General features: G+C 41.1%; 1 protein-coding gene across 1 annotated transcript in view; it reads right to left on the minus strand.

Annotated features, from left to right (window-relative positions):
• The window catches only part of ENPP1 (ectonucleotide pyrophosphatase/phosphodiesterase 1), a 44,922-nt gene that overhangs the window by 11,385 nt on the left and 14,597 nt on the right, over positions 1-18,940 (minus strand). The window contains exons 4-14 of the mRNA XM_083434846.1: positions 17,792-17,917; positions 16,157-16,217; positions 12,319-12,416; positions 9,558-9,637; positions 7,462-7,581; positions 6,039-6,148; positions 5,129-5,194; positions 3,231-3,303; positions 2,494-2,602; positions 1,470-1,601; positions 143-174 (exon numbers count right to left, since the gene is read on the minus strand). Of these exons, the coding sequence (XP_083290972.1) occupies positions 143-174; positions 1,470-1,601; positions 2,494-2,602; positions 3,231-3,303; positions 5,129-5,194; positions 6,039-6,148; positions 7,462-7,581; positions 9,558-9,637; positions 12,319-12,416; positions 16,157-16,217; positions 17,792-17,917 (1,007 nt within the window). The remainder of the gene's footprint in view (positions 1-142; positions 175-1,469; positions 1,602-2,493; positions 2,603-3,230; positions 3,304-5,128; positions 5,195-6,038; positions 6,149-7,461; positions 7,582-9,557; positions 9,638-12,318; positions 12,417-16,156; positions 16,218-17,791; positions 17,918-18,940) is intronic.

The following is an 18,940-nucleotide window of genomic DNA, read 5'->3' on the forward strand; positions in this document are numbered from 1 at the left end:
GGTCCCCTTCTCTCTCTCTCTCTCTCTCACCCCATCATGGGAGCCACTTCCATGTGATCTGGTGTCATACCCACAAGGGTAAGCCCGATAAAGAACGTAGCTATAATTTTACAACTGGACAGAGAGTAATGACTATACTTACTGTAAGGTTTCTTACAATGCCTTCGTAATCAACTGGAAGAGTTAGATGAAATAATTAGTTACCTAAAGGTCAAAAGAAAAATGAAAATAAAGGATGTCCTAATAAGTCATGGTGATTTAAAAACTGCACAATACTTCATATTCCTTAGCAAGCATTCATGGCTCTCTCTTTTTTGCCATAGCCTTATCCACACCAAAAGCAACTCTTTACCATACAGCATAGCACAAGGGTGTCAAAAACCAATGTGGCCAGTCCCATGCTGGCATCAGGCAGACTTGGCTGAAAAGCTCTCCAATCGTTCATTTAACACACAACTTACTTGAGTAATGTGAGATTTCTCTGACTGCTCAGTACATTAGTTAAACATAGAGAAGTGTCTAAATAAATATAAACAAGCAGCAACTGCCATCTTTCTGGAACCTACTTGAGTTTTGTGTTCTTTGAAATATCATGCCCTTGGTATGAAACAGTTCAATTGCTTTAAAATGTGCCAGCTCTGTATTTTCCCCCAAAAGAAATCAATTGCATTTATTCACTTCTGCGAAAGGAAGTTAAGAGACTGTGGACTAAAAATGCATCATGGAATTGTAGATTTCGAAAAGGCCACAAGTGCCATCTACTCCATCTCCCTGCAATGCAGGAATCTTTTGCTCAATGTGGGGCTCGAATTTATGACCCTGAGATTAAGAGTCACATGCTCTACCAAAGTATGATTACATGTGGCATCTTATTGTATTGTATTATATTGATAGAATACTGGGGTTGTGCCTCAAGATAGTCAGTGGTTGCATTTGTATATAACCCTGGCCATCAGCTGAATGAAGAAGATGCCTGCAAAAACTAGAGTTCTTTTTTACCTCCCCACATCCAACCAGCTTAAGTGTTCCAAAACACTTAAGTTATGCCTTTCGAGTGATTAAATCACTGATGAGTTGTCATAGAGAAGAGCACCAGTGCAATGATGCATTGTTCTATAATTTTTGCTGCAATCTTTACCTCATTGACCTGGGAATGAGCCCCACTGAATTCAATAGGACTTACTTCTGTGTATATATGTTTAGGATTGCGCTCTAGATGTTTATAAAGTTGTTTCAGATGCGGGTAATGAACACAATAATTCATTTATTTGTTCAGTTTCCATTTTAACCTGCTCTTTGGTCAAACAAAGGTCAACCATTCCCAGGACTGAAGCAGGAGAGAAGCTTGACATGGTTATTTTGTTATGGACCTCTTGTAGTACAGGCTCGTTCCAATATTTATTTTGCTGTACTTTGAAAGTTGCAACACACACAAATAAGTAGTATAAATTAGTCTAGTAGTTACATACAAGAGTAATACTCATCTGGAACTTTTTGGGGTCTCAAGCGAGCTGCAGGTCCAGGTACTACAAACAAGTCTTGAACGCTATCCAAGTATGTATTTAGGTATGTTGATTTGCTGCAGCTTGCTGCCTCCATTCCTTCAAAGAAAAAAAGACAGACTCTTTTTAAGAATAGCTCACTGAGACAACATAGCTCACCAAGCAAAATTACTAGAAAGACATGAACAACAAATGAATGGCACAATCCTGTACATGTCTACTCAGAAGCAAGCCTCATCAAGTTCAATGGAACTTACCCCCAGATAAGTGTGTATAGTATTGCAACCTTAGTAGTAGAAATAGACTTTGACATTTCAATAACAGAACAATCCAAAACTACAGGAAATGGTGTAACTTCTGCCGGGTCACTAGATCTAATGAAAGAGCTGAAGGAGGTTTGGGATCAGGATCACGCTGCCATTTCTCCCTCCTGCTCCAGCCACTCCCCTGGATCACCCCCTTTTTTTGGCAGTGTGGGGGTTGGCGGGTTATGCTCACTTAACTTATGCTGCTCATCTGAGCCAGGGTGGAGAACGTATACTGGCATAGCCGCAACTCAGTTGGGACAACCCAAGAGGTGCTGGATCCAATCTCCCCACCCCAGCAGGTTGTTTTGATTGTACCATAAATGTTGTAATTTGTTGCCTATGTTTTTGTTTCTCCACCTCAATCCTAAACATGGAAGTAAGTAACTGTGACTTAAACTGGATTTACTTCCATTTATTCTGGACGTTTCTAAGATACTGATATGAGATATTACAAATAATGAAGAGTATGAACCAAATCAAGTTAGAGAAAATATGTATTCATTCACACCTAAAATTTATAGGCTGCACTGTAACCACAGTTCTCTGGGTAGCTCAACACAAAATTACAGTAAAACAAAATATAACCAATAAAAACCAGAATATTGAAAAATATCCTTATTATTTGTTTATTTGTTTTTAAATGAAGTGTTCAAACAAGACCTGCATAATTTAAATAAGCTTACCATGATCAGAAAGCAGAATAATGTTAATGCAATTGTGGAGGTTCATCTGCTTAAGTCCATCCATCAGTAGCCCAACCACGCTGTCTACTCTCTGTAATGCAAGAATGACCTGCAGGAAAAAAAACAAAAAAGGAGAGGCAAAACCAATGATAACTTAACATGTAAATAAATGTTAACGGCGATTAATATTTTCAATATTTCAACAAGTTACTCACTTAGAAAAAACGTTTCTCTCTAGGCCTGCAGCCTGACATACATACACAGAAACAAACTGAAATCTAGACTGGTATTTTGGAAAGCATCACAAATATAGTTAGAAGAAATATGTGTCTTATTTTTTATATTTCATGACTTAAATTAAGAGGTTGTCAGTTACATGTAATACACCATGGCCCTGTTAATGCATAATGCTAAGCCAAACCATGGTTTACAGCACAATCCTAACCATGTCTTTTCAGAAGTATGTTTCGTTGAATTCAATGGGGCTTACTCCCAGGTCAGAGGGGTGCAGATTGCAGGCTTAGTCTGGGGTAGCACAGCAGCAGCAGGACCAGAGAAATTCACACTATGCCATGGTTTAGCTGAGCATTAGGTGTGAACTGGGAAGTGCTGTTTTTAAAATGCTGCTTATGTACATGTAAGCTTCCAACAAATCTCTTTTTTTAAAAAATCACATCCCTGAGCAATTGCAGAACTTAACATTAAAACCAAAAGTAAAATAATATGAAGTTACTTACTTCACTGCTAACTGGTCCATATCTGTGGCCTGAGGAATCTGGTTCTTCTAAATACAGAGTGTAAAGGTGTGGTCTATATCAAACAGCACCAACATTTTAATATTTTACATATAAATTCAGAGAGAAGCGTGGAAATATTTAGATTCAATATTATTTATGAGAAATAAGTGTGCACCAAGAACAAGAAAGGGTCTTGCAACACCTTACAGAATAGCTGAACATCCTAGCTTACATATATTAGAGAACAGGTGTGCCACACCAACTAAGAGAACAGAATGAGTTATGAATCAAGAAATCTCCAGTTTGAATTTCGCCTCTGCCATAAACTCATTAAGCAGCCTTAGGCAAGCCATTCTCCCTCATCCTTAGTCATGCCTCCCCTGATGAGAGATATGAAGAATAACAAGGACTGAGACTGCACTCCTAATCCTGCTACTGTCTGGCAGGTTTAATGGAGCAGTGGGGGGCCCACCACATTCACATCCTTGCTAAGTATGGAAAGTGAAAGGGGGAAGAGAAATTGCTCCAGCGGTTGGGATGCCATGCAAAGCGGTTGCCACATGATGGCAACAGGGCTGGCTTGGAATCAAAACAAATCCTCAGCTGGCTCAGCCCCTCCCTAGAATTCTCTGCTGGTTGCCATTGCCAGGAAACTCACTAGAAACACTTCCTGCTGCTCTTGTATTTGGCGGCAGAAAGGGGAACTCTGCACACAGGTGGCACCCAGGGCTGGGCAGAGGGACATGTAATCCAACCCCAGCCCAGTGCAAATGGGGGTTAGATTACTCTGCCACTTAAGCGGGTTAAGATTGTAACTAGATAATGCATGAAAAGTACTTGAAAACCCTTCAAAATGCATGAGAAGTACTTTGGAACCCTTGAAAGTGCTACACAAATGATGATAAATAATAATAATGTGGCATATATATATATATAAAGGCATGAAAGCTTCTTTTCTCCATGAAAGCCTGTGCTGCAATAAATATGTAGGGCTTTATGGTGCCACAAGACCTTTCATCGCTTTTTCTGAAACAGCTTAAAATAACTATGGCTCTGGAAACTGTTTGTTGCTCACTGAAGCAAAAACAACAAAACCTGTGGTTCAATGCAGCCCAACCCCATAAGCAATGAGTGGGCTGAACTCCCAAGCAGATGTGCATATGGTGGCAGCCTAAGACCACAATCCATGCAAAGACAAGCACACATGAATCCTGCTGATTTTAATGGGAAAGTGAAATGTGTACTCAAGTATCTGCCACTGAAAATTAAAGGGGATCAAGTGCTGATCATGCTGTAACAAATGTACTTTGCTGCAAGACCCTATTTTTTCACATGTACCTTCTTCAGATGCTGCATCAGTACAGTCTTACTATGGAAGCTCATGCCACAACTAATGTGTTACACTTTAATGTACCGCCACACTGTATACCGCTACACATCTGGAGTTAGAAACTGAATACATATCTTACAGGGAGATGGAAACAGACGTAACTTGGTGGTCTTGCTAAAATGCACAGCATTATGCAGTGATAGATGTCCCCAAGATCCCACAAGCAGAATTCTGCCCAAGGGATGCTTCTGCTGGTAGATGAAGGAGTGGATTCCATCATTTCTCCTTCTGCTGTGCTTCTCCTTGGCCTTGGAAATCCACTCCAGAGGACCAGGGGAACCCTCCAAAACAGTGAGGGAGGTGGCAAGAAGGATGGTGGAGAAAAAAGGGAAGCAGCAAAAATTTCTTCCTTCCCACTTCTGCCAGCAGGAGTCTCCGCAGGGTCAAATATTGTTCTGTTTGTGCAAGAGCCCAGTCTGGATCCAAGGCAAATAGCATTCAAGTTAATCATTGTCCTGGTTTTCTAACAATCCTAAGCACAAATATAGCTTTGAAATGTCATGCTTACCTTTCCTCTTCTGGTAACTGTAGCCATTTAAGAAAAGTCATTACTCTTTCTCCATATGACACTGACCTACATAATAAAACAAAACAAAGCAAAAAGACTTCAGCTCCAAAACACAGTGACCAGGTATCACCCATTAAATCTGTACAGGTGGATTCTGTTGCCCTCAGACCATTTTTTAATGTTTGTGTATCTGCACTGAAGTACCTGCTTTATTTATTAGTATTTAAAGGTAAAGGTAAAGGTACCCCTGACTGTAGGTCCAGTCGCAGACGACTCTGGGGTTTGTGGTGCTCTTCTCGCTCTATAGGCCAAGGGAGCAGATGTTTGTCTGCAGACAGCTTCCAGGTCATGTGGCCAGCATGACTAAGCCACTTCTGGTGAAATCAGAGCAGTGCAAATGTCGTTTGCCTTCCTACCGGAGCGGTACCTATTTATCTACTTGCACTTTGATGTGCTTTTGAACTGCTAGGTTGGCAGGAGCTGGGAGTGAACAACGGGAGCTCAAACCACTGACCTTCTGATCGGCAAGCCCTAGGCTCTGTGGTTTAGACCACAGTGCCACCTGCATCCCTTTGTATTTGCTTTGTATTAATTCATTCGGTTTGGGATTCATTGGTGGGGATGATGAAGAGAGGAGGTAAAGATGGCTGAGTTGCAGTTCTAAAGAAAAAGATGGGTAGAGGCCAAGTGAAAGGCCAAGTGAAAGATAGACATGGATGAGACATAAATCAAGGACGGATTGGATGAGCCTGCCTTGTTAAAGCAAAAGAAAAACAAATGACCATTTGATGAATTGAGGAATATGTTCTTCCTATTGTGATATTGGTAGAAGAAATAAGATGTGCTGTTTCAAAACTTTTTTAAAATTCTGGGGTTTTTGTATTTGTTGTTCGTCAACTTAGAGACTCACCCATTGTATACTTTATAGATGTCTGGAAAACTTCCATTAACGGCGACATCTGAACCAGGCCAGAAGAACGTGCCAGATTTTAGTCCTTGATACATAGCTGTCAACCAGATCTGTATGAAAGGATAGACAATTGCTATTCATTAAGTCTTTCTAATGATGAATTTCGTGAACTTTATTTTAAAACTATTTATAGTAACATGGAGAGATACGTTTTACTAGGTCAGGTCAGGTCAGTGACCCATGTGGCTCAGTGTTGTCTACTTTTACTTGCAGTGAGTTCAGATGTTCAAAGGTCTCCTGCTCCCTCAAAGCCCTCTGCACTGTTTCTCCCTTGCTGTCCTGTATTCTTAAAACTGCCTCCTGGAATGCCTGTGTGATGCCGCCTCTCTTACTTCCTCTAAATCATTCCCCAAAGACCAACCTTTTCTATGAAGCTGTTGGCTCAACTCTCTAGTTCCTATGCTCTTCTCTAATGGAGCCTACGGCCATCCACATATTTCCAGCTTAAAACACAGCTAAGTTGTTCTTTCTCTCAAATCAGGTCAATTGATGTGTGGGTGTCGGGGAACTATATCAAAAAAGTCTGTCTGTTATAATAAACAACAGGATAGAGATGGGGTGGTATTCAACTAAGATTGACTCAGAGTAAACACACTGAAATTAATGGATTGCAGCTAACGTCCTTTCTACACCACTTGCCAAAGCAGCAGTGGGAAGGGACTGACAGCAGAATAAACAGGACTGTGTACACAGTCTCTAACTAAGCTTAAGCATGTGAAACTGAAACAGCTGCACCAATGAGGAATCAATAAACTTCTAGTCTTTACCTTCAAACCCTCCATGGCCTTGGTCTCTTATACCTTTACTGACATATCCTTTCCTGTTGATAGTCAGTTATCCAGTTCCATCACCTGTTCCCTGAAATGATTCTGCCCTTACTGCTTTGCTGTCTGTCTGGAACTGCTTCACAAGGCACCTTTATGCAAACACCTTCCTTAATTTCCTTCAAACCCACCTTCAACCACAGTTCCAAAGATTAATTGTAATTAATACAAACATGTGTAATTGAAATAACTGGATAGTTCAATCCTGACTTCAGTTCCCTCCCCCCATCTCTTTTGTCTGTTTCTCTTGCCCTGAATTTCAGACTGTAAGCTCCTTGGGGGCAGGGACCTGTCCTCTTGTGCTCTGAAAAGTGCCAAGCACGCTGATGACGCTATATAAATATAGCAATAGTATAAATACATATTCTGTTAGAATAGGTTCCTTTTTAAAAAAAAAAAAAAAGATAAAAGCAAAAGATACTTAAATTTTCAATTCTTTCATGGGTTGTTAGCATATATTATATAATATATTGGCATATATCTTTTGGCAGGAAGGGCAGGATATGAAATAAGTAAAATATAATATAATTAGCACTTACTGGCTGTCCTTGGTACCACTGTGGATTAAACTTCTCTACGTTTCTGAGAGTGAAGTTAGCATTTCTCTTTGGGTCGTACATTTTATTATCCACTAGACCATGGGATTCTGGGTATAAGCCCTGAAAAGTAAGATTGATTCATTGCATATGTATCAACATTGCTTCTGCTTCCAAGGGACAAGGGACTGTATTTGAGCAATAACACTTGCAGGTCCAACCAACTTGACATATTGCTTATCTTTACCAATCTCTCCCTATAATGTACAGCCCCACAAGAGTTTAGGGTGCTTGTAGGGCATACTCTCTATTCACACAGGACAACAGATTAGTAGGACACACCTCTTAATGAGTGTGGGAAGATTAACAAAGAGGCAGTGTTAATTTGAAAGGCAAGAGAGACAGAACAAGAAAGAGGGTAAAGAAAGGCTGGGATGGGAATGGTATTTCAATTACCATCATGGACTCAAGGGGTGGGGAGAAGATATGAAAAGGGATGGACTGCTTTCATATTTTTAAGTCACTGAGTTTTTGGCAAACAAAAGGTTAAAATATACTTTTAAAAAACTAGCCAAAAGATATCACATTACACACATGTATAATGTTAGAAACATAAGTGTTCTGCTTCACCAGATTTTGTCTAAGAGGGCTCCTTCAGCAAACGTCTTTATTGAGAGTTCATCCCGATTTGCCTCCATGAAGCTTAGGTGGTGGTTACCTTTGTCCAGTCCCAATTGAACATTTGAGCTGTTTTGTTTATGGGCAGTTATATGGAAATGAACATTCATCTTGCATTCCTCTTAATTTGGTTGGGAGGGGGTTTACACACCTTCCTGTTAATCGTTTATTCACCCCATCACTTTCCAAACCACAAAATCTGTGGTTGTTTTTAAGTGAATTCATTGCACTAGAATTACAGAGTACTTTAATCCACTTTAATTGTGTAAATATAAAGCTCTGGTATGTGACTGAATCTCTTCCACAAAGTACTGACAGTCACAAGGCACCCTAAATGGTTATTCCAAGATGTTGTTAAGACTCCAATTCCCTGCTACCACTGCTCTCAACATACAGATGTTCAGGCTTGGGATTTATAGTCTTACTTAGGGGTAAGTGCTAGTATCCAGGTGATAAAAAGATAACAAGGCTTAATTTGCTTTTTTCAGGACACTGATCTAATGTTTTACTTAAGAAAGGGCATTGACTGAGGAATCTGAATTTGAGGGAAGCAGTCACCAGGCACTTCCTGAGACTGTGAGAATGGCTAAAAGGTAAAGGTAAAGGTACCCCTGCCCGTATGGGCCAGTCTTGACAGACTCTAGGGTTGTGCGCCCATCTCACTCAAGAGGCCAGGGGCCAGCGCTGTCCGGAGACACTTCCGGGTCACCTGGCCAGCGTGACATCGCTGCTCTGGCGAGGCAGAGCTGCACACGGAAACGCCGTTTACCTTCCCGCTAGTAAGCGGTCCCTATTTATCTACTTGCACCAGGGAGTGCTTTCGAACTGCTAGGTTGGCAGGCGCTGGGACTAAACAACGGGAGCGCACCCCGCCGCGGGGATTCGAACCGCCGACCTTTCGATCGGCAAGCCTTAGGTGCTGAGGCTTTTACCCACAGCGCCACCCGCGTCCCTGTGAGAATGGCTAGTTATTAGCAAAAGGATAACAAGATTCATTAACTACCCCTTTTAGTCTCTGTCAGCTATCATGCACAAAGCAAAATGAAAGCTCTGCCTTAGGCAAGCAACTAATTTCTTCCTCCTCCGCCCCTGCCCACCTCTCTGAACTGGTCTGCCTCCTTGGTATTAGCATCTAGGCATTTCACAGGTACACATTTGCATTATGCATTTTCTGCAGTTATCCTTCTGTTTCCCACAAGAATCCTTACACTATTAACAAGCAATGGAACTTGAGAGCCAAAATTCTCTTAAAACGTGCTGACTGCAATATTGTACAATTTTGCATAACTACAGCTCTGTTACTAATGATATGAACTGAAAATGAAATAGAATGAAATCCACTTTCTTCCTCCATAGGTTGTGTGTGTGTGTGTGTGTGTGTGTGTGTGTGTGTGTGTGTAGGAATCCCAAGATGCTCTTACCGTGACAATGCTGTAATGATTGGGAAATGTTTTTGATGGATACACTGGTCTCATGCCATGAGCGTATGTTCCACATTTTCCTTTTGTAGGAAGCAAAATAAAATTAGAATTGTCTAACAATGCCACATTGACAGATAATATATTTTTTCATACAAATGCTTTACAAAGTGCTATAAGAATATGACAAAATTGTCAGTTGCACCAAAGGTCATTTCCCCAGCTGCATTTATGGATTGGTAGCTGGCTGGAGCACAACTGGCTTGCAGTGACAGCGAGTGGCAACTATATTCACATAAACTGTCTGGGGGAGCCATGGGGAGTTCCTCCCAGACAACCACTACCGTATAGCAATTTGTTGCTGTATAGCAAATCGCTACCACATAGCAATATGAATGCGTCAACTGACCCTCATAAACATAAAGAGAGTAAACATCATTTAGGAACTTTTGACGCTAACGGTTTTCCACTTTAGAGTCCTGCCTCTTGTGGTTTTCAGTTTATGACCACTCTACATTGCTGGATCAATAAACTAAATCTTTAGAAATCTACAGAGACAGTCTTTGGTTTCTAGTGCTAACTTAAAAAGAAAACAAATAATCTCCAGAACTTTTACTACCATAAACACATTCTAAAGAATGCACTTCTCATCTCATTTCTTAAAGTAACATGCCATTCATTACCACTCTGAAATGGGTAATCATGGTCAAATGAAAGGTACCTTGATAGGAGTCCTTCTGGGCTTTTATTAGGCCCCATGACCTTATTCCTTCACTCCTCATACTCTTTTCACACTACGGGCTTTTCAGGTTAAGGAGCAGTAGTGGATGGCAGAGCAGGGTGATGGCACTTGCCTGACCTTCCAGCAGAGGAATCAATGCCATCAGCTCCTGCTGGCGTGTTTGCACTGTGCTGGCCTCGCCACAGCCTTGTACCTCCCATTCTCCCTTCAGGTAAGCGCTGCTACCCTACAACCCACTACTATTAAGAAGGGTGAGGAAGCATTAGGTAAGACCTGAAAGAAGTCCAGCTGACCCTCCTAGGCAAATCCACAAGGAATATCCTTACTGTATATTCAAATAAATGAGATTTTCAGAAACTAGAGATGCAATCATTTTGCTTCTTTAATTCAGCTCACAGAAAATATTCATCTCAAAATTAAACTATCCAACATCCCCTCTGTCTCAGAATGATAGGAGGCTACAGGCTCAAAGGTTCAGAACAGGGTGACCAACATGGTGTTATTGGACTCCCAACTCCCATCAGCCTTAGGCAGCATAGTCCATGGTTAGGGATGACAGGAGTCTGGAGGGCACCACACTGACTACTTTTGCTTTAGAGTTTTTAGACCAATGCTACATCATGTCACCTTCCAAATGAACTTGGCCTGTGTTTATGTGACAGCTGTAGCTAATAAACATAGCAAAAGAAAGTTGTTCTAGAAACTGGTTTGTGTGCATGTGTTTGTACCTGTTCCCTGTTCTGATTAGCAAGCTAATTCAACATAAATGCTTACATTATTGTAAAATTAGAAATACTGTGCTGTTGCCAAAACATGTCCACTAAGCACTTGTCTCTCACTCTCTTTACAAATTTTTATATATCTAAACATTTAAACAAAGAACTGCCACGGAATTACTATGTTGCTAAGTTACAGGCTAATTCTGCCCCCTGAATTTTTATATAGTCAATCAATGCCCCATTGTTTTCTTAGTATGCTGCATACCACAGCATAGACTTTGCTCTTGCAGTGCTACACACCACTATGCATAATGGATTTGATCCAGAGATATGCAAGCACAAGTATACTGGTGCAATGGAGCTTTCACGCACAATGGGGCTTTCCATCTCCCCACTGCAACTCTCTATAACACAAACACACCCACACCGCAAAACAAGAACACCCACTGCTCCTGATGAGATAGGACACAGGCATTAAAGCAGGGTGGACAGATAGAGGGGAACAGGAAGAGAAGTCAACAGGAACAATTTAGGTGAGCAGAACTGCCTTCTGTTTACATACAGGACTTTCTGGACTAAAATCATAGGCTTTACCTATAACAGCTTTAAAACAGGCTTGTTTGGTTCACTTCAATCCAGCAGAAGCCCCCGCTGGAGGTCAGGGATGGCAGCGGTTTCCACCAATTCCTCTTCCCCTCTTGCTACCTCCTTTGTATTCTGGAGATTCCCAGCCACCCTTCTGGAGCAGATTTACAGGAGGTACAGGGGGCTAGAGGGAAAAGCAGGGGTTGTCTTGTCTCTCCCCCCCCCCCCAACTCTCCCACCTTGAAATTCAAATAAATAAACCATGTGTTGGGCATTTGTTGTGTGAGTTGCTGCTTTATTTTTTTAAAAAAAATCAAGTCAACTGAAATTCTTGCTGACTATATTCTATTTTTAACATTCTTCTGCCCTCATCCCCAATACTAACTCCTTAAGAGTCCAAAAGTCTTGTCTCGCCAAATTTTTCCATGTTTTGAACTGTGGTCACTTTCAAAATGATCGCAGTCCAGCCACAGTAACAGTTGTCTAATCATGCCTGCCCTTCATAGAATCCAGGCTTGGCTTCATCAAAGTCTCTCTTGTCTTTTGACTCATCAGCCGCTATAAAACTGCCACCCTCATTTGGGTCAAAATGAGTTTACGGGAAGTGTGAGAAGCTCATGAGGGCAGACAACATGTTCAAGGGGAAAGCACTGTTTAGATTTATTATTACATTCTTAATAGATCAACATGCTGTGGCTCAGACAGAGAAGCTACTCACGTAATTTGTTAATAACAGGAAGAAGTCTACCCCATGTGTGCAAATACTCAGCTCTGAATCCATCCAAGGAAAACAACAACAGTGGAGGTTTTGAAAACCTGGGCAATTAGAAATGAGACAGTTAAAGGCAAGAATTTATTAGCTGTTCACTCTTTACGCCCCTTTGGGTGCTCTCCCCCATGTGCTCATAAATAAGAGAGCGGGACCACACCCAATGACCCCACACATGCCATCAAGTCCCTGCTGTCTACAGATTGAAGGGAAAGTCTGAAGAGGAGAGCTACTCTATATGCTTATGCTTCCCTGTGACCCAGGATCCTTTGAAAGGCCAGCAGAGATGCAAAGGTGAGGGCTGGAACCAGCAGCCCTCAGTCACCTGCTCCACAATTTGTTTGACACCTAAATAGGGTTAACAGGCACCAATCTCACGAATTCTAATTTTTAAAAGCCACACATTTAGATAAATTCAAGCTATACCTCCAAACCCTTTTCATTGTGTGAAAAGACTGAACATCTAGACCACGGGTAGGCAAACTAAGGCCCGGGAGCCGGATCCAGCCCAATCGCCTTCTAAATCCAGCCCGCGGACGGTCCAGGAATCAGCGTGTTTTTACATGAGTAGAATGTGTCCTTTTATTTAAAATGCATTTCTGGGTTATTTGTGGGGCCTGGCTGGTGTTTTTACATGACAAAAAATGTGTGCTTTTATTTAAAATGAATCTGTGGGTTTTGGGGGGGGGCATAGGAATTCATTTTTGTTTTGTTTTTCAAAATATAGTCCAGCCCCCCACAAGGTCTGAGGGACAGTGGACCGGCCCGCTGCTGAAAAAGTTTGCTGACCCCTGATCTAGACGAAAGAGCGCTGAATACATAGCAAGGAGCATAATGACATATGCTACAAAAAATGTTGCCGGGAGCCTAGCCAAAGGCAACTCTAGTGCAATAAATATGCTGGAAAGTTCATTTATCTCCTTGGTAACTACAATGAGACCTTTCCATTTATTTGCTTCGTAAAGTTAGTTTCCACATTTTAGAAAGAATGGTACCCACAAGGCACAGAAATCAAATAAATATAGAACAATAATATATTGTTAATTATAATTTAATAAATATATCCAAGTATCATATAATGCAGTGGAAATGATATGTTAAAAGCATATAATTTAAACTAGGGTTATCATTAGAAGTAATAAATATTGCAAGTACTAACTAGTAAAAAAAAAATACATTCATACAGAAATCAGTCCCTGTAAAACCTTAATATTACAATACAATCACATGGTTGGAGGGACAGTGAGGAGTGGTGATGGGGAATGGCATTCCTAAAGGGTTGTCATTAAAGAGAATGGTAATCACTTGATGTTTATATAAGAGATGCTGTAATGAGCTCAGACTGGAGCCTGAAAGATTTAGGAAAAATGTCTGGGAAACCTGCGGAACTGGTTGGGCACTGGGTAAGCTAATTAATTAAAAGAATCTCGATCACTAGGGATCTGTAAGAACAGGATGCAAAAATAAGAGATTGCATTAGTTTTGATGGACTTGACACATTTAGCTAAAATAGTTGGGTGATCTTTTAAGTTTACCTAGGTATTCGCTATATACCAAAGTACCCTCTATTGGAGAGGAGTGTTTAATAAGATAGAGATGCTTCAGGCAGGTTTTCTGCTGCTAGCTGTGGATTTGGCTTGATGATCCACCTCTCTAAGTCAAATGTAGTGATGAAATGTAGCAATGTTTTTTGAAGAAAGTGTGAAAGGAGTTCTGTACTTTTCTTATGAGCGTCACCAAATCTGTTCTAAACCTGTCATCTCAAAAAAAAATGGGCACAAAACACAAACAAAGGCTGAGAGAATATCCTTGGGGATATTGGGGTTAAATACCCAGAAATCTCATATTTCTATAAGAATGTTGTGCATTTACTTTTCAGCAGGCAGCTGATTGTCTTCTGTTTAGTTTTTAGCCATCATTCCTTTTCTCTTTTGCAAGTTGGATAGCACCTCCACACACATGCTCTTTGTTCCATACTAGAGTTTATTTTATAGTCTACGAAACAACTAAATAGCAGCAGATTTTATCGTGGTAAGGCTGTTCTCTGAAGCACATTTGGTGGGAGGTAAGATTCATCAATGGCTACTAGCCATGATAGCTATGGTGCCAGAAGTGGAGTGTCTTGAATACTAGCTGCTGGGAATCACAAATGGGAGAGGAGTACTAGGCTTCTGTCCTGCTTATGGACAACCCAGGTTAGCCATTGGGAGAAAAGGAGGCTGGACAACATGGTCCTTTGGTCTGATCAGCAAGGTTGTTTTAATGTTCCACTGAAATTAGTAGGACTTCTGAGAAAAATGGCTAACCTTGAAGTGTTAGTTTACTCTCTCTCTCTCTCTCTATATATATATATATATAAAATCTTTTTTAGTTATATTCCTCAGGCAGCATAAGAGCTTCAAATCAATGCCTAGTGCCAATTTTTTAACTGAATGAAATGTCTAGCCAATTTAAAATAACAGGTTGGGAAGTAACTTGTTTCTTTTTGCAAATTGTCTTCTGGTTTGGCATTGGCAAGAAAAACCTCAAGTTAAATATAGTACGCTACTCATCCAAACTGTTTCCCTTTGGTCATATGTCAATCAGTTTGCCTCATATAAGTGACTGTTATGTCCAAGAAGATTGATAGCTTTGCCTTGTTTACAGTGTTCACAAACATTGAGAATGCATCCAGACAAAACACCAGGATTCTCCATTCCAGAAAAAGAGGCAAAGCAAAACTCCAGTCAGAGCTTATCAAATTGCACTACCTTGCTCTACAAGATGACAATGAGTTTTCTCACTCTGAGTGGACTTGGGTTAGCTGCTGTCACTGAGAACATGCATGCCTCTGACACCAGACTTGTAAACAGGAGATACACTCCAGGAAATACATTTGATGGCTGAAAAACACTAGCCTTGGCAACTTTGAAAATTAGCAACTGTGAGGGTATGTGATTGCTTTTAAATGTTCTTAGATATCCTAAATATTTTTAGATAGTTTAAAAATTGTTTTGAAATGTTTCAAGTTGGTCTTTAAATTGTTTTAAATATATTTTGTTTTGCTTTAAATTGTATTGTTTTGACTTTTTTATGTTTGCCACCCTGGGCTCATTTGAGATGAAGAGTGGGATGGGAATTTGTTGAATATTTATTTTAACTGGCTATATCATTTAAACTGGCCCATATCATATTCTCGGCTGCTCTTTTGATTCTCAGTAGGTAAGATCCAGTCCAAGTTATATATATTCAGGCAACAATCCTATATGCACTTACTTGGAAATAAGTCCCCTTGAACAAAGTGAGACTTGCCCAACTAGAAATCCAACAGGAATCCATGGGATTAATGTGTTTAACTTTAGCTGGGTCTCTTCCACTAACATTTGTGTTGATGCTTGTGGGAGCAATGACTAATTCTAGTTGGAGCACAAAAAGTCTGAATACAACCAGTCTGGGCCAAGCTTTATGATGAACAGCTCAATCCTCATAATCTCATTAAAAAATTATGGAAAACTGGGAAAGGATCAATCTGGAAGAATGGTTTAAAGCATAGGTGGCTGTTCATTAATGGCTGTTCAGATGTCCAACTTCCATCAGCCTCAGTGAACATGAATCTGGGCCAGGAAATGAGCAGGGAGCCAATGCCAAGGCTAATATATATGAAGAGAGAAACTTATGTCAGGAAGGATGGCAGGGATGAGAGAATGTGACACCTTCAGACGTTGCTGCACAACCACTACAGAAAGATTTACAGTGCCACAACACCCTCTCTTTTTTAGAAAGATGCAAAAGATATACTGATTCTTACCCTTCTGGGCACTGGGGTTCATTTAAGTCCTCACATTTTTCTTCAAGCCAGCTTGTCCTTCCTTATTTTCAAAAAGAAGGATATCAGTATATTATTCAATTGTTAGTAGCACTAGTAGCATTCTATTATTTGAAAGGGAAAAACTGACTTAATATGCAAGTATGGTAAGTTAAAAGCAATGCATTTCCTGAAATTGAAACCCATCAACATGGTCATTTAACGCTTTCTTTAAAAAAAGAAAAGTAGGAGTACAACTTCTAGGAACTCATTCTAAGATATAGGTTGAGAGCCAAAGAACTGTGGGATTGGGGCTTCTGTTTCTTGAAGAAGCTGCCAGTCGCAGATGGTATGTTGCCCTCCCCCCACTCACCACTGACCCTCCTATCTTCCACTCTATCTCCTAGTAAGTAGCAGAGATGTGCTCAGCTGGAGGTCAGGAGAAGTGGTGGTGTCCCATCTGCTACTGAAGCTGTTCCCATACCCCATAAAAAGTGCCCCCCAAAGGAATTTAAAGCAATTTAAGATGAGATCCGCAGTTATTTTTTTTAAAAAAGGTTTAAAACAAAAATAATAATTGTGTGGGAGTGTGCACCTAAGCTACACCTTGTATCTCAACCCTAAATACTCATAATAGCAGCAATTAAGAAAACATCATTTTGAATATTGACAGCATTTCTTTTTAACCCCCCTCCCCCGAGATAATAAGCTGTAATCTTCAAAGTGCTTATTCCAGCAGAGCTGGCCTGATGGCTGCTGCTTCCCATATTATTGTTGTTGTTGTTGTTGTTGTTGTTGTTAGCTATAGGAGCAGTCTTGGGACTTATGCCCATTCCCATGCTGCACCTTCAAACTCTGCTGCCCAAGCTATTTTTCTCTTAGCCCAATGCAGCTACTGCTGGTGAGTCAGACCATGAAAAGTGGCTGAAACAATGAAACACATGACATAGGGATGGTGGAAAGTTCATCGGCCGCCACCCATGCTCCGCATTTGAGGTGAAAATCAAATGCTTCATCAAAAGTCCCTGTTCCATATGTGATTATTTCGAAATTGTCCATATTTCGAATTATTTCGTTGGCCCCATTACATCTAGACTGGTCTGGGGGGGTGGGGGTGGAGTCAAGATTAAAAGGATTCTTCAGCTACACTTAACTGGTGGGATTGTAATTCTTGAGCGGCACCTCCAAATCCAGATAGCAAGCCCATTTTTGAAGGAGAGAAAACAAAACCCAACAGAATGTGCCCAAATCCTTTGGGCAATTCCTATGACTGCCAGAATGCTGTTGTGGAGTCTGCGGCAGCCCTAGATCAGGAAGAACCAGAATAGACTCCAGATGGAGCCTGCCTGAATCTCCTGAATATTGGGCATAATTTGCCACACTTATTTATTGTTCTTCAAGCACAAGCTACCTGACATAAGAGTTGTTGTTGTTTTTCCCCATAAAGTGTCTATGTGCTTGACAACTCCAAGTATGGCAACAGTAGCTCATTGGATCTCAGCCAAGGATAGGTTTCCTTAGATTTTTCAAATCAAAGCAGCGATCAATACCTTGACCAAGTAGAGCAAATAACCCAGCCCAATACTTCCCTTTCACAGCTTTTAACCAGTCAGCGATAAAACAAACATAATATTTTACCTTCACACACTGAGTAATAATTGACACAGCAGTTGTTATTTTTCACACAGTCTTCTGAACAGGAGCAGAGGTACTCTGGCCGGTTCTTCTCCCCACACCGAAATTTGGTACAGTTCCATATATGACCTGCAAATTCATGGAACCCACTCCACTTTTAGTTAATTATGGCTGAACTGGGTATTGTGTAGAAGGATATCTGAATGCAATTATATGGGTACAAATCAAAGGAGCCGTCGTTTCTTTGCTGGCGCTTTCATAGATGTTGCCTTTATAAAAGCTAGTCATTTTAATATCTTCGCCATATGTCTAACTCCAGGTTTAGGGGTTGTTGGCAAGGTGCTCCCTATGGAAACCTCCATGTCTATGATCCCCCCCCCCAATCCCTAGCAGCCTTAACTAGCAGATGGGGGCCTAGGTACAAAGTAGTAGAAGTCACCACCTCTGCTACCATTGGTGAGCAACCAACACCAAAAGAAGAGGCCACCTTCTATGCTATTCTGAATCCTGAAGCCTGTTTAATTTGTTTTCATTTGACTTCCAGCCCTCCACTGACTATCAGGAAAGAAAGAAAACAATATGGGGCTGAGGAACCCAGAGTAGTACAAGGTAACCATGCTTTTCTTCCATTGCCAGCACAGGCAGCTCACAGTAGCACAGACAGCAGCTCCTCCCCACTCATCATCTTCTCCACTCCTTGCCCAGAAGATGCTTTCTCTTTGCCTATCCACCTTGCAGCTTAGAAGAGCCACTGCTTGCATTCCTCTGGGGAAGATGGGGATGGCAGAACTATCAGCAGGAAGCAACTGTGCAGTACAACAGCTCATGTTACTTTGAGCGGGCAGGCAGCTGCAGTGGAAGCAGTCAACAGAGAAGCACCACTCTTTGCACTACTCTGGGCTCCCCAGAGCCTTACTTCTTTTACTTGTTCCCAGCACTCAATGGAGCACCAAGAAGGAGAAAAACAAAGAGCCCCAGAATGGTGCAGGTGACTCCTGCAGAGGAGTGCCAGGGGCTGCTATTTTAGTTCTCCACAATGCCCCTGACATTGCATCACTGTAATTCCTGGATTAGCAGAGTGCTGCTAGAAAGAAAGAAAGAAAGAAAGAAAGAAAGAAAGAAAGAAAGAAAGAGGAGCTCTGGAACAGGAAA

Source organism: Podarcis tiliguerta (genome assembly GCF_965153285.1).
Source record: "Podarcis tiliguerta genome assembly, chromosome: 3".
NCBI classification, from domain to species: domain Eukaryota; kingdom Metazoa; phylum Chordata; class Lepidosauria; order Squamata; family Lacertidae; genus Podarcis; species Podarcis tiliguerta.